Consider the following 16,209-nt stretch of genomic DNA (forward strand, 5'->3'; position numbering starts at 1 on the left):
CACTAGGCTACCCGACCGCCCCCAACTAATCTGAAATACACAAGGCAGTCCTGTCATTACATTGCCTGGTTATAAAATATTTTTTTACACATATGTTTGTTATCTATTTTATTAATCATATTCAAAATTTCATTCAATATTGTACGCATTATATTCAAGTGCGCACTATACACACAAGAATATTGTACCTCACTAGTCGAAGAAATGAACTTCCACATACCGTATTCGACGTAATAAGCGGCCAGGGTGCTCTCAAAATTAGAAATAGGGGGCTCTTATTAGAATATTATTTTGGTGGAAAAACAGTGTTGAAAGATAAATTTCATGGTTTATGCTGACTGTTTATATACGACAAATATATTTTTCCAGAATTTAATTGCCCATAATTAAGGGTGCATATAACACACGAGTGCGTATTATACAAGAATAAATAAGTCTTGTGTACATTGATCAATCGGAAGGGGTGCTAATTGGGATTGTTCACTTGCCAATGTATTAGCAAATATCGCCTTGGGCGCTTATTAGACCGGGGCACTTATTACGTCGAATACGGTAATTTCCTACACTCATCAGTCAGTCTGTATCCAGGGGCACCGGTGGCCCTGTTGTATGGGTTTGTGTCTGTGCTTGTGGGTTTCACCAAAGGATTAACCATCTAAGATCTGCATGACTTTGGTTTTCCTCCCACATCAAGATGATATGAGGGCTGGTCAAAAAGTTCTAAGCCTAAGAAACAAAGTCAACAATTGTGAAAGTGTTTTTAATTTTGTTTTTCTCCTTGCTTTTCAATACACATCTCATATCAATAGTGAAGCTGTTCAATTCCAGTCAGGAAGACGTTTCCAAAGCGATCCTGAAAAACATATTCATGGCAGCTTTGAGGTCATCGTTGTCATCATAGCAGTATCCACGAATTTGTTCTTTCAGTTTAGGAAACAGGTGGAAATCACTTAGTGCCAAGGCTGGTGAGTACAGAGGGTGAGGAAGCTCTTTGAACACACATTGCCGAACAGCAGCCTTTGCAAGTGGAGAGGTGTGAGAAGAGGCATTGCCATGAAAATGTAGAACTCCAGTAGTCAGCATTCCTTGCAACTAGATAGAATCTCTCAGGCGATGAAGCAAATCAGGATAAAGGCACCAATAATCGTCTTTTGACTTTCTAAGTAATCAACAAGGACCACACCCTTTGCATCCCAGAATACAGTGGCCAATACTTTCTTCGCTGATCTTGAAGTTAGTCAGGATTAGAACTTTTTGATCAACCCTCGTAAAACTGAAATATTGTTCAAAGCGGCTAATACTAATCCTTATATACTGACCGGGAACTTGTTGACGAGATTCCAGCTTAGTTTCTGTGTGAGGAAGCGTGTCATCCCACACATCTTGATCAGCTGCGGCAACTGGGCTGCATACCCAAATGTGTCCGGCAGCCAGAACTGAAAGACAGTATGGATACAAGGCTCCACTGTGATCACTTCGTGATACTAGTCCTGGACCCACTTGCACAAAAGGATCTTATTGCTGAGATGATCATAACTCCCATACTTTAACATAGGCCTACAATAGTCTTAGCGCTAAGATCGCTTTGTGCAAGTGGGCCCTTGTATGTAGGGCTGGGACAAGTCCAAATTTACTACCAGGGTATCCAACACCCTATTACCCTACCTTACCTGGGTAGGTCTAAAGAGATGGGTACAAAATGTACAATTGAGAATTGATTGACCACAGCCTCGGCGAAAATGTATTTAGATACACGTATAAAATAGCTGGTCATGCATACACAGAAGCTTTATCTTTATTGAGACTTATAAAAGTCAGAAGGAATGCGTACATAGTCAGAAAGAAATGCGAACATTAGTGACTTGTAGTGTAACCAAGGAGTTACAGATAATTTTTGTCATTTGTCATTCGGTCGTACTGTGGGTACCCGGGTCCTACTCAGCACCCACCAAACCCGAGTAACCTTGTTACCTGTCCCAGTCAACTAGTATGTGTCAGTCAGCAACTATATAAAACACAAGCTCTCTGTGAGGCGGGGGCACGGGTGGCCCAGTCGTCTAAGACGCTGCAATTCGTGGGGCAGAGTTGGGTCCCTTGGGCACACCAGAAACCTATGATTGTGGGTTCGAATCCCGGTTCGCCCTGATTATGTTTCTTGGTTTGTCAGCACCATACCCGTGCTCGTGGGTTTCACCAAAATGGTAAACGTCTAAGACCTGCATCACTTTAGGCATGCCTCCCAAATCAGTGTTAAACCCAACTCACTCACTCTGTGAGGCAGTAAGTCTGAAATGGGAATTGTTTGTTGGAAGCAATATGTCAGCCGTATCATGGCAGCCTGCCTGAACAAAATAATGAATTGGATCTACTTTTAGACAAAATTTCTACATTTCCTCGTAATTCTAAATCTATTGTTAATACACATATAGAAAAAAAATGGTCTCATCTCCATGACATAAAATGTCATTGACATCGCCCACCTCTGAGCAGGTGACACCGAACTCCTTCTGGAAGTACCGCTGACCGTAGAGGAACTGACGAATAAAAGCCTCCCCACTAGGAATAAGGCCATCCTGAAAGAGCAATTGTACTTGGACGGGTTCATACAAAACCAAATTTTAAGGCCTTTAAAAGGTCTTTTAATACATATTTAGGGCCTTTTTAAGGCTTTTTGGCAATGATCACACTCGTCAAGGCAAAGAATAAAACCAAAGAGTGCTTCTAAAACATATTTATTAAGTTAATGTTATTTTCTTTCATTAACAAAATAGTTACACAAATATTGATGTCTCCATATCAGTGTTTCCATATTGTTTATTGCCCAAGCTACAGGTTAATCTTTTGCCAAATGATATCATCTAGCATTATTGGAGGAAAATTAAATATTTATTGAACAGCAAACTTAACCATAATTGTCAAATTTAAGGCATTTTCAATGTTGGGATGATAAATATAAGGCCATTTTAAGGACAGACTCCTAAATTCAAGTCAATTTTAAGGCATTTTATCACATTTTAGGCATTTTCAAGGCCGGATTGTTCAATTCAAGGCCACATCGAGGCATTTTCAAAGCTGGGATGATAAATTTTAGGCCATTTCAAAGCCGGACTGTTAAATTCAAGGCATTACAAGGCTGTGTGAGCCCTAGTTACTCACCATCTCTACCCAGGAGCCTCCGACGGGTATGAACCTGCCTGCCTTGACGAAGTGTTGTATCTTGCTGTACAGGCTGGGGTAGTGGTCCTTCACCCACTGGAATTGCTGGGCCTGCCACACGGGAGGGCAGAATGTGCCTTTAAATACCACACACACTTCCACAAGACTATAACACTAACATTAGGTTTTATTAGCTGCTGCCCATTTGATATTCTGGGGGTGGGCCAAAATAATTGGTTCCAGAAAACATGGAGAGAAAAAATTGTCATCAGGTTTTACCGCTGAAAGATAAATTAATTGTTGGACAGACTGAAATGTCCTGGAAAAAAACCCTATATTCAACAAATGTTATATTTGGGATAACACTTTCTTAGTAAAATACAAATTCTTGTACTTTTTTGGGTTGTGTCCCATTTGTGAAGTATTTCCCTACCTGAGAACATGTAAATTTTAACTCTTCCCTACCTGAGAACATGTAAATGTGAACTATTTCCCTACTTGAAAACTTGTAAATGTGAACTCTTCCCTACCTGAGAACATGTAAATGTGAACTATTTCCCTATCTGAGAACATGTAAATGTGAACTATTTCCCTACCTGAGAACATCTAAATGTGAACTCTTCCCTACCTGAGAACATGTAAATGTAAACTGTTTCCCTACTTGAGAACATGTAAGTGTGAACTATCTCCCTACCTGAGAACATGTAAGTGTGAACTATTTCCCTACTTGAGAACATGTAAGTGTGAACTATCTCCCTACCTGAGAACATGTAAGTGTGAACTATTTCCCTACTTGAGAACATGTAAATGTAAACTATTTCCCTACCTGAGAACATGTAAGTGTGAACTATCTCCCTACCTGAGAACATGTAAGTGTGAACTATCTCCCTACCTGAGGACATGTAAGTGTGAACTATCTCCCTACCTGAGAACATGTAAGTGTGAACTATTTCCCTACCTGAGGACATGTAAGTGTGAACTATCTCCCTACCTGAGAACATGTAAATGTGAACTATTTCCCTACCTGAGAACATCTAAATGTGAACTCTTCCCTACCTGAGAACATGTAAATGTGAACTATTTCCCTACCTGAGGACATGTAAGTGTGAACTATTTCCCTACCTGAGAACATGTAAATGTGAACTATTTCCCTACCTGAGGACATGTAAGTGTGAACTATTTCCCTACCTGAGAACATGTAAATGTGAACTATTTCCTTACTTGAAAACATGTAAATGTAACTATTTCCCTACCTGAGGACATGTAAGTGTGAACTATTTCCCTACTTGAGAACATGTAAATGTAAACTTTTTCCCTACCTGAGGACATGTAAGTGTGAACTATTTCCCTACCTGAGAACATGTAAATGTAAACTATTTCCCTACCTGAGAACATGTAAATGTAAACTATTTCCCTACCTGAGAACATCTAAATGTAAACTATTTCCCTACTTGAGAACTTGTCCGTAAATGTGAACTCTTCCCTATCTGAGAACATCTAAATGTGAACTCTTCCCTATCTGAGAACATGTAAATGTGAACTATTTCCCTACCTGAGAACATCTAAATGTGAACTCTTCCCTACCTGAGAACATGTAAATGTAAACTGTTTCCCTACTTGAGAACATGTAAGTGTGAACTATTTCCCTACTTGAGGACATGTAAGTGTGAATATTTCCCTACCTGAGAACATGTAAATGTGAACTATTTCCCTACCTGAGAACATCTAAATGTGAACTCTTCCCTATCTGAGAACATGTAAATGTGAACTATTTCCCTACCTGAGAACATGTAAGTGTGAACTATTTCCCTACCTGAGGACATGTAAGTGTGAACTATTTCCCTACCTGAGAACATGTAAATGTGAACTATTTCCTTACTTGAAAACATGTAAATGTAAACTATTTCCCTACCCGAGAACATGTAAATGTAAACTATTTCCCTACCTGAGAACATGTAAATGTAAACTATTTCCCTACCCGAGAACATGTAAATGTAAACTATTTCCCTACCTGAGAACATGTAAATGTAAACTATTTCCCTACCTGAGACATGTAAGTGTGAACTATTTCCCTACCTGAGAACATGTAAATGTGAACCAATCATATTCCTCCATCAGCTTGACCGTGCAGCTCCAACTGCGAGCGCACTTCCTGACAGTCTCAGCATACGGCCACAACCAAGCTACACACAGTGAGAGGCACCATCCACACCAAAAGTCATGCATATGTACAACATTAGATCAAAACAATGTACAGCAATGGCATCTGAACCAATATGATGTTCAGAATCCAGTATTTTGATTGGTCTGCCAGTGATATTGAATCTATGTTATCATCATTATTTGGCTGATGACTACATTAGCAGAAAATATAATATAAAAATATATACATTTGAAAGCACTTCTTTGACACAACCGACCATTAGCTAATTTAAATATATGAACTTACTTGATAAACATTGAAATTTATTGTGTTGATGAAATTTACAGGTGTCAAATCTACATTAGTAACCTCTACATAGAAAATATACAGTTTTTTATCTGCTAGTATGGATAATGATATTATATACGATAAGCAGTTATAGGGCCTTTTACTTTTTTTATTATCTGGTTTACAGTTTTAATCCAAAATTAAATGTAGATGGTAAACATTCTATCAAATACTTTATCTATTGAATGAAAAAAATGTTCCATCTTCTAAGAACAAACTATTGACCGTAAGTATTGCTAGTCGATGGTTCACAAATATTTGCAGCAAAAGTCTAGGAGATGGAACGTCAGCCTGTGTGTTGAAAGGGGTCTTCCTACTTGTGAAGCTTCAGGAGCCACGACAGTTTGTGAATAATTATATGTGCATTTCTAACACGCCTAATTCCATTTACATGTACCAAGTAAATGTTCATTGCACAATACCACTATTCCCCTTCAATGGATCAGTGTGCACTCGATTTTCATTCTCAGCTTCCTGGGAAATACCCAAACCACGCTGCCTGTGCGGCGCAAGAAGGTAAAAGGGGCACTAATCTCTGGCTTCTTCTCGGCTGTCTGACACTGGCCGCTAGGGCTCACTAGCTGCCGTGAGTCGATTTGCTTGCTAAAGCAACTGAGCGTGAAAAGAGACTGGGCTACCGTCTATAAGGACAGCGTAAATAAACTTCGAGGCAATATCTGTTTTACGCATTTTTTAACACTGATTGGTTATCCGTGATGTATGAAGATTTCGAAAAAGGGCGCATGTTAATTAATTTCTTCAGCCTAAATAATCAGACAAAAAGAACGGTGGAAGCTCATCGGATGTTGTCATTTCGAAATACCCCTGATGTCCTCCGACAACCATAAATCATAGCACTTTGCAGTACAAATTTGTGGAACAATACCTGCTTGCAAAACAGGGTCTGCCCCCTAAATTTTCCAAAGTTGTTTTATATTTTTGGTAGTATCTGTTTATGTCGTTCGGTTTTGGAAACAACTACTAAAAAATTGGCGGCCTGACAATAACACATCACAAGTCAGAATTATACTTAATGTTTGGATTGGCAGGCAAGTACTAATTTCTTTTAATTGCTCTACATGCTTTGAATGTGATTAAGCAATAATATGTTTTTACACACTTGCAGCTAGTCTATCATGAATATCCAAAGGTGTCCACAAAGATAATTACAGTATTCGCCGTAATAAGCACCCTTGGCACAAAGAAAATTGACCAAAGGTGATGCTAGTTAAAACCATAGACATTGGGCAACTGGGAACAAAGTTAGACCAACTTTAGATGAAACTGAAACATTTTTTATAACAGTTACTGGGCAGTTATATACCCCTACTGCTGAATTGAGTTAAAAATGTGCAATGTAAACAAGAATATGTGGACAGTCATGTAAATTGTCGGTCTTATATGGGGGCGCTTATAAAAAGTACCAACAGATCGGTCTGGACTAGAAGTTGGTCAGGATGCCTATTCGGGCAGGGGGCTTATTATGGCGAATACGGTATTTGACACTGTCATCTCACCGGAGTCAATGTGAGCATGTCCCATTGCGTGAATGACATGTTGGCTCTCTCCATTTCTCTGCTTCAAGAACGCTTGGGCAACCTCCCTGCATCTAAACACACACTTCAGCATGACTCAAGTACTCTGACATGACCATTGCTTAGACGTTGCAGTGATGTGCAGATCTAACTAAGTTACTTCAGAGATGATCTCATGTGAAATGAGCCGCCTCCGTGGTCTTGTGGTAGAGCGTCCGCCCGGAGAGCGGAAGGTCCGGGGTTCGAACCCCGGTCGCGTCATACCAATAGACATTAAAATATGGTACTTGTTGTTACCCTGTCTGGCGCTCGGCATTAAGGGGCTAAAACAAGGACTGGTCGGCTCGGAGTCAGTATACTGTGTCTGAGTGGGGTATTCATGTTAAACTGCTGCATGGTATCTCAGTGAGCTAGCACTATAAATTGGCATCAGTCCCGACTAGTAAAAGCAGCCACGCAAACACGTGCATGCACATCACTATATAAGTGCAATAATCTTAGACGCGACGTTAAACCCAATTTCACCTCACCTCACCTCATGTGAAATGAATTAAAACCAGATACTTTTTATACGTTTTTTTAATTGTTGAAAGTTGGGACTGACAAAAATGAGGAGGGGACTGGTAATTTTTAGTGTTGCCAATCCAAAAGCCAGCGGGAACTCTGTCATATTAGTAGGCATACTTTCATCCAGGAACCAAGTCACTTGCTTGATAAAGACAGTATAGCATCACATTGAATAAATACTGAGGATGTATTCTGTAAGTCCATCCTTCCTTAATTAACGAAAACATCTTTAACAAAAATAATTTTTTGGGATCTTTACAACGATGAAGCAACCTACTTTTTGTATGTTGATCTGTCGGCGGTGTCACACATGTTGATGATGCTGTTGACGGTGTACAGCGCCTGGTAACTACGCTCCCTCTTCTCAGGGATCTCCTTCAGGTAAAACACAGATTCAAGAGGGAATGAGTTGTATTTTTCAAGATGGCTGCTGTGGTTGCCATCTTGAAATCAGTCAGGAATATGCTGTCAAAGATGTGCACAAGGCTTTCAAAAGTGTTGTGGTTCCGACTACCCGACCTACCCTGACTTTTTTCTGTTCATGATAAAACAAATAGCACACTTGAAAATACTTCTAAAATACATCTAAAAATACAAACAATCAAAACTAGTTACCTAGACTGTTTAAAATAAAACATACCATATTCGACGTAAAAAGCGCCAAGGGAGGTCTCAAAATTAGAAATAGGGGGCTCTTATTAGAATTTTATTTGGGTGGAAAAAAAACAGAGTTGAAAGATTGTAAATTTCGTGGCTTATGCTGACACCCAGAAATGTTGATATATGACAAATATATTTTTCCAGAATTTAATTGCCCATAATTAAGGGTGCATATAACACACGAGTGCATATTACACACGAATATATAAGTCTTGTGTACATTGATCAAGGAGTGCTAATTGGGATTGTTCACTAGCTAATATATTAGCAAATATCGACATAGGTGCTTATCAGAGCTAGGCGCCTATTACATCAAATACGGTAATCGGAACCACTTCAATTATTTTGGGGCCTAATACGAGATAAGGCCTACAAGGAGACAACTGATGCCTGACAAAGTGCTCAGCATAAGGTCAGATGCACCATGCCCCTGCCAGACCCTAGTTGGACCCTAGGTTAGATAGGAAAATTAGGGTTGGCCCCTAGAAACTCCCAATCCACCACAACCTCATTATTTTTTTTTCAACAGACATGTTTCACCTCTGTGTGAATGCAGATTATTTTGTCAAGATGTTATGTTTCCATTCAGGGTTAGAAATAAACACTAGCCAGCTGGTTCAAATTCATGTGGGCGGGAACAAATTTCCTTTTTTCCCCATTGTTTTAACATTACATGAGCATTTTTTCTCTTCGCCAAGCTAGTGAAATTGAAGCTTTTGAGTTTAGTTCTAACCCTTTGCACTGGGGGTATATAAAATTAGTGGTTTTCAGATTACTGGGGGTGTTTTGGTGTTGATTTAATTTTATCAGAGAGACATGAAGTCCTGTATCCACAATGGCGTTTTACCTTAGCCATCTCATAAAGGATCTTAATGTCCAGTAGGAGGTCATAGACCTTGCGGTCAAACACTGCGATCTCTGCTGTGGACAGTGTGAAGGTCCTGTTGGGGTCAGTTGGCTGGATCATACCACCGCACCCAACACCCAGGATGCCATTACAGGCCATCTCGATGTACACTGTGTACCTGCAACACAATATAGTAGAAAAACAGAGGGATGTAGGTACCACACTCGTCACCCAGGATGCACACAGGATGTCATTACAGGCCATCTCGACGTACACTGTATATCTACAAAAAAATATATCAGAAACAGCAGAAGCCTTCAATACATGTTATAACCAGTTTGTGTAAAGTCAAATGTGACATTCTCCTGGATGTGTAACAAAGACAGACAGATAGTGGCCATAGAGACTGATTAACTGATCACTTAAGAAAATGTTCCAATACTTACAATAAGTGAGTCAGCAAGGCCAAGTTTTGCTTGAGACAAATTATTATTTCAGTCAGAGATATTACAAATAAACATGTGGTTTTTTTAAAACGAGGACCCACAAAACAGAACTTTTCACAATATACAACATGTACAGTGAACAGTCGTGTGACTTAAAAAACCTTAGGCCAATTTTTTCCAGCATTTTAGTAACAGATTAGTTTTATTTTGTTAATTTTCAAATAGTCCCCCCAGTAAAGGAACAAATATACGAGCTACCTGGTAGAGCTGGGATGGGTACTCGGGTCGGGTGGGTATCGAGTAGGACCTGGGCACCCACAGGACTAGCTGGACCCGTGGTCAGTCAAGTGATTGTTGCTTAATGGCAAAAATGATCTAGAACTCAATGGTTACACTATAAGTGACAAATGTCTTTCTGACAATGCACACATTCCTTCTGACTTTATATGTTTCCATTAAGACAAAAAAAATCGGTCATTTTCAGTGTGTGCATGATCAGATCGTTTTATACCTGTATCTAAATACATTTTGACATGAGTACGGTCAAACTATTCCCAATCGGACATTTTGTACCTATGTCGTGAGACCTAGGTGAGGTGAAATTGGGTTTAACGTCGCGTCCAAGATTATTGCACTTATATAGCTGCTTGTACTAGTCCGGACTGATGCCGATTTATAGTGCTAGCTCACTGAGATACCATGCCGCAGCTTAACATGAATACCCCACTCAGACACAGTATACTGACTCCGAGCCGACCAGTCCTTGTTTTAGCCCCTTAATGCCGAGCGCCAGACAGGGTAACAACAAGTACCATATTTTAACGTCTTTTGGTATGACGCGGCCAGGGATCGAAACCCGGACCTTCCGCTCTCCAGGTGGACGCTCTACCACTAGACCACGGAGGCGGTCTCGTGAGACCTAAAGCGGGTACCCAGGTAGGGTCGGGTAATAGGGGGGTGGGTACCCGGGTAGGAGATTTTGACTCGTCCCAACCCTACTACCTGGACATATGCTACCTTCACTAACCGGTCTGTATCTCCGTATCATTATGCTTGTAACGTAACTGAAACACTCACTTGTTGTGTTTCTTCTTCATCTTCCGAGTCAGGATGTAGTCATGTCGGTTTGTCTCTCCACTCAAGCCCTGTGGATGATCACCATCTTGTCATGGCAACTTGGTACTTGAGGATCATAATGTCAAGTGGAAGTCTAACATGCACCTACCAAACACCCTACATTCATCTAACAACAAATCGAACAACAACTGAAAAACTGAGTTTCAAAGGGCAAAATTGGCGGTCATCATCATTTGGGATTTCACATCTCTCAAAACCCGTGAAGATATTGGGGTAGAATACGTCTTCAGCAACCCATGCTTGCTGTAAAAGACGACTCGCTTGTCTAAAGAGGCGACTAGCGGGATCGGGTGGTCAGACTCTCTGACTTGGTTGATGCATGTCATCGATCCCAATTGCGTGGATCAATGTGTATGACGACAATCACTAGTTTGTCTGGTCCAGACTCGATTATTTACAGACCGCCGTCATATAGCTGGAATATTGCTGAGTGCGGCGTTAAACAACAAATAAACAAACAAACAAAACACATCTCTCAAAACAGGACCTAACAGGCTTCTTTAAGGTCTTTCTTTCAAATTCAAATTAAAACAAATTATTTCAAAGTCAAGTTCTGCCATGAAATGTTTGTACCGTATTCGACGTAATAAGCGCCCCGCTCTAATAAGCGCCCACAGCGATATTTGCTAATGTATTGGCAAGTGAACAATCCCAATCCACGAGAGCTATTTATTCATGTATAATACGCACTCGTGTGTAATATGCACCCTCAATTATGGGCAATTAAATTCTGGAAAAATATATCTGTCGTATATAAACATTTCAGGCTATCAGCATAAACCATGAACTTTATCTTTCAACTCTGTTTTTTTTCCACCAAAATAATATTCTAATAAGAGCCCCCTATTTCTAATTTTGAGAGCGCCCCGGGCGCTTATTACGTCAAATACGGTATTCTTTCATCAGTTAAGAAGAAGTGTCCGCTGTGTAATTCTGCAAAACTTAGCATGGGAGAAGAGCCTCTGTGTGGGAGTCAAGTCTCTATTCTCACCTGTACTGGTTTGCCATCCACCCACACAAGAGCCTCCTCAGTGTGGGAGTAAAGTCTCTATTCTCACCTGTACTGGTTTGCCATCCACCCACACAAGAGCCTCGGTGTGGGAGTCATGTCTCTATTTTCACCTGTACAGGTTTGCCATCCACCCACACAAGAGCCTCGGTGTGGGAGTCAAGTCTCTATTCTCACCTGTACTGGTTTGCCATCCATCCACACAAGAGCCTCGGTGTGGGAGTCAAGTCTCTATTCTCACCTGTACAGGTTTGCCATCCACCCACACAAGAGCCTCGGTGTGGGATTCAAGTCTCTATTCTCACCTGTACAGGTTTGCCATCCACCCACACAAGAGCCTCGGTGTGGGAGTCATGTCTCTATTCTCACCTGTACAGGTTTGCCATCCACCCACACAAGAGCCTCGGTGTGGGAGTCAAGTCTCTATTCTCACCTGTACAGGTGTGCCATCCACCCACACAAGAGCCTCGGTGTAGGAGTCAAGTCTCTATTCTCACCTGTACAGGTGTGCCATCCACCCACACAAGAGCCTCGGTGTGGGAGTCAAGTCTCTATTCTCACCTGTACTGGTTTGCCATCCACCCACACAAGAGCCTCGGTGTGGGAGTCAAGTCACTATTCTCACCTGTACTGGTTTGCCATCCACCCACACAAGAGCCTTCTCGGTGTGGGAGTAAAGTCTCTATTCTTACCTGTACTGGTTTGCCATCCACCCACACAAGAGCCTCGGTGTGGGAGTCAAGTCTCTATTCTTACCTGTACTGGTGTGCCATCCACCCACACAAGAGCCTCGGTGTGGGAGTCAAGTCTCTATTCTCACCTGTACTGGTTTGCCATCCACCCACACAAGAGCCTTCTCGGTGTGGGAGTAAAGTCTCTATTCTCACCTGTACTGGTTTGCCATCCACCCACACAAGAGCCTTCTCGGTGTGAGAGTCATGTCTCTATTCTCACCTGTACTGGTTTGCCATCCACCCACACAAGAGCCTCCTCAGTGTGGGATTCAAGTCTCTATTCTCACCTGTACTGGTTTGCCATCCACCCACACAAGAGCCTCGGTGTGGGAGTCATGTCTCTATTCTCACCTGTACTGGTTTGCCATCCACCCACACAAGAGCCTCGGTGTGGGAGTCATGTCTCTATTCTCACCTGTACAGGTTTGCCATCCACCCACACAAGAGCCTCGGTGTGGGAGTCAAGTCTCTATTCTCACCTGTACAGGTGTGCCATCCACCCACACAAGAGCCTCGGTGTGGGAGTCAAGTCTCTATTCTCACCTGTACAGGTGTGCCATCCACCCACACAAGAGCCTCGGTGTGGGAGTCAAGTCTCTATTCTCACCTGTACTGGTGTGCCATCCACCCACACAAGAGCCTCGGTGTGGGAGTCAAGTCTCTATTCTTACCTGTACTGGTGTGCCATCCACCCACACAAGAGCCTCGGTGTGGGAGTCAAGTCTCTATTCTCACCTGTACTGGTTTGCCATCCACCCACACAAGAGCCTTCTCGGTGTGGGAGTAAAGTCTCTATTCTCACCTGTACTGGTTTGCCATCCACCCACACAAGAGCCTTCTCGGTGTGAGAGTCATGTCTCTATTCTCACCTGTACTGGTTTGCCATCCACCCACACAAGAGCCTCCTCAGTGTGGGATTCAAGTCTCTATTCTCACCTGTACTGGTTTGCCATCCACCCACACAAGAGCCTCGGTGTGGGAGTCATGTCTCTATTCTCACCTGTACTGGTTTGCCATCCACCCGCACAAGAGCCTCGGTGTGGGAGTCAAGTCTCTATTCTCACCTGTACTGGTTTGCCATCCACCCACACAAGAGCCTCCTCGGCGTGGGAGTCATGTCTCTATTCTCACCTGTACTGGTTTGCCATCCACCCACACAAGAGCCTCCTCGGCGTGGGAGTCATGTCTCTATTCTCACCTGTACTGGTTTGCCATCCACCCACACAAGAGCCTCCTCAGTGTGGGAGTCAAGTCTCTATTCTCACCTGTACTGGTTTGCCATCCATCCACACAAGAGCCTCGGTGTGGGAGTCAAGTCTCTATTCTCACCTGTACTGGTTTGCCATCCACCCACACAAGAGCCTCCTCGGTGTGGGAGTCAAGTCTCTATTCTCACCTGTACTGGTTTGCCATCCACCCACACAAGAGCCTCATTCTGGGAGTCATGTCTCTATTCTTACCTGTACTGGTTTGCCATCCACCCGCACAAGAGCCTCGGTGTGGGAGTCAAGTCTCTATTCTCACCTGTACTGGTTTGCCATCCACCCACACAAGAGCCTCCTCGGCGTGGGAGTCATGTCTCTATTCTCACCTGTACTGGTTTGCCATCCACCCACACAAGAGCCTCCTCGGTGTGGGAGTCATGTCTCTATTCTCACCTGTACTGGTTTGCCATCCATCCACACAAGAGCCTCGGTGTGGGAGTCAAGTCTCTATTCTCACCTGTACTGGTTTGCCATCCACCCACACAAGAGCCTCGGTGTGGGAGTTCCACACAAGCCTCACTTCCTCCCCCTCCCACTCTGTCGGAGCCTCCATCTCCAGGCGGAACCAGTGTGTCGACCATCTGCACACAACATACAGTGTATGTGTACATTATCCCTTTACAGTAGAGAGTGATGTTCAGAACATTGACACACAGAAGTCTTTATCGAAACCATAAAGGAAGTTAAATTTAGATCTAGCAGTAAAGATACTTAATACGCGAATACAGTTGGTGTTATTTCTTGACATGCTTTGTAAACAACCTGAACTTACGTTGGTCCAAATGATTCTCCAACTTTTGCTGGCATGTACTTTTCTTTAACAGCCTTTTCATATGGAATCCTTTCAGCCGTAGCATAATGGAGGATCTTTGTCAGTGCTGTTTTCTTTGGGTAGAGTCTGGAATTGGAGGAAATAATTATATATTTTGTTTTGTTCATGATCTTCAAACGATCTGCTCATACCCAGTACTTTGTTTTGTTTGTTTGTTGTTTAACGCCACACTCTGCAATATTCCAGCTATATGACAGCGGCCTGTAAATAATCAAGTCAGGACCAGACAATCCAGTGATTGGGATACGATGACATGCATCAACCAAGTCAGCGAGCCTGACCACCAGATCCCGTTAGTCGCCTCTTACGACAAGCATCCCAGTACTTTGTAGTCATCACAGACCAAGGTCATCTACATTACATTGTGTGAGTGTGTGAGTGAGTATGGTTTTACGACAGTTTTAGTAATATTCCAGCAATAGCATGGCGGGCACTTTAGAAATGGGCTTCGCACATTATACCCATGTGGGGAATCGGCCCCGGGTCTTCAGCGTGATGAGGGAACGCCTTAATCACTTGGCTACCCCACCACCCCTATAACTTTGTTTGCTTCAGCAGAAAACAAAAATAAAATAAAATAAAATAATCTAGTCTGAATACAACAGATAAATTGTCTGTTCTATATCATGAAAACAAAATACAAGTCCATCCCTGCATTTTCAATATGGCTGCCATCACGGCTATCACAGTATTCCATTATGATCTTAAACGACTACAGTTACAATCATAAGATCTTTGTATTTGTATCTTCTTATTTTTCAAATCCATCAAAAACATTATGGTCAGGCAAATAAAAACAAATTTTTAAAAATGTGACTATTTCACTTTTCCGACAGTGTCTTTTGGTTCTGGTCACCTAATTCATAAACCTGAAAGCGAAAATAAATCACCCTACTCACTTTCCCCTCAAGTTGACATCAGTGAAGTAGGTAGGAGATATGAACTTCTCAGCTCTCTCCAGAGTAGTCCTCCGATGCTTGAACACTGCATGATCCATTCTGGAACACAGCGACAGACATGCGAATGTGTAACTTCAATTTTCATATATCTAACAACTAAACCTGAATAGGCAGTTTTTGTACTCCACAGTCCATGAGTTCTGCAATTCCGCGGAAATATTTGCAGAACATGTGACTTATTGCATTTGCCTCTTTTTATCAATCAATACACTAATTTTATTTATTTTCAAGCTTATCTATTGAATTTTGCACACAAATGATCTCAAACATATAACATGTCATTCAAACAAACTAAATATGAATCTTACAATAAAACAAAATTTGAAATAAATAAATCTCACTTTGAAATGTTGTTGGGGTATTATCAGCTGATTATTATCAGTATTATCAGCTGATTGAGATGTCAAACCTGAAACGTGTAAATGCAAGAGGTTAAAATCTTTTAAAGAAATAAAACCAGTTTGTATATATGTTTGAGGGGGAAATGGTTATGTTTTTACCACAGAACTTTGCAATTTTAGCTGCAGAATTTTGATAATTTTACTGCCATGTTTTTGTAATTTGTTGATTT

General features: G+C 41.8%; 1 protein-coding gene across 4 annotated transcripts in view; it reads right to left on the reverse strand.

The window, feature by feature from the left end:
- LOC124147248 (alpha-mannosidase 2C1-like) overlaps window positions 1-16,209 on the reverse strand; it is a 59,024-nt gene that overhangs the window by 30,084 nt on the left and 12,731 nt on the right. For 3 of the 4 annotated variants that reach the window (XM_048383473.1, XM_048383474.1, XM_048383475.1), the window contains exons 2-13: window positions 15,980-16,047; window positions 15,579-15,677; window positions 14,620-14,745; window positions 14,305-14,428; window positions 10,780-10,847; window positions 9,257-9,434; window positions 8,027-8,124; window positions 7,165-7,256; window positions 5,233-5,339; window positions 3,157-3,267; window positions 2,481-2,573; window positions 1,320-1,436 (exon numbers count right to left, since the gene is read on the reverse strand). In XM_048383473.1, the coding sequence (XP_048239430.1) occupies window positions 1,320-1,436; window positions 2,481-2,573; window positions 3,157-3,267; window positions 5,233-5,339; window positions 7,165-7,256; window positions 8,027-8,124; window positions 9,257-9,434; window positions 10,780-10,847; window positions 14,305-14,428; window positions 14,620-14,745; window positions 15,579-15,676 (1,212 nt within the window). In that variant the 5' untranslated portion in view covers window position 15,677; window positions 15,980-16,047. Of the gene's footprint in view, window positions 1-1,319; window positions 1,437-2,480; window positions 2,574-3,156; window positions 3,268-5,232; window positions 5,340-7,164; window positions 7,257-8,026; window positions 8,125-9,256; window positions 9,435-10,779; window positions 10,848-13,582; window positions 13,645-14,304; window positions 14,429-14,619; window positions 14,746-15,578; window positions 15,678-15,979; window positions 16,048-16,209 lie in introns of those variants that run through there. The other variant, XM_048383476.1, reaches the window with a different exon arrangement.

This window comes from Haliotis rufescens, unplaced genomic scaffold (genome assembly GCF_023055435.1).
Source record: "Haliotis rufescens isolate VD_foot unplaced genomic scaffold, xgHalRufe1.0.p SCAF_49, whole genome shotgun sequence".
NCBI classification, from domain to species: Eukaryota; Metazoa; Mollusca; class Gastropoda; order Lepetellida; family Haliotidae; genus Haliotis; species Haliotis rufescens.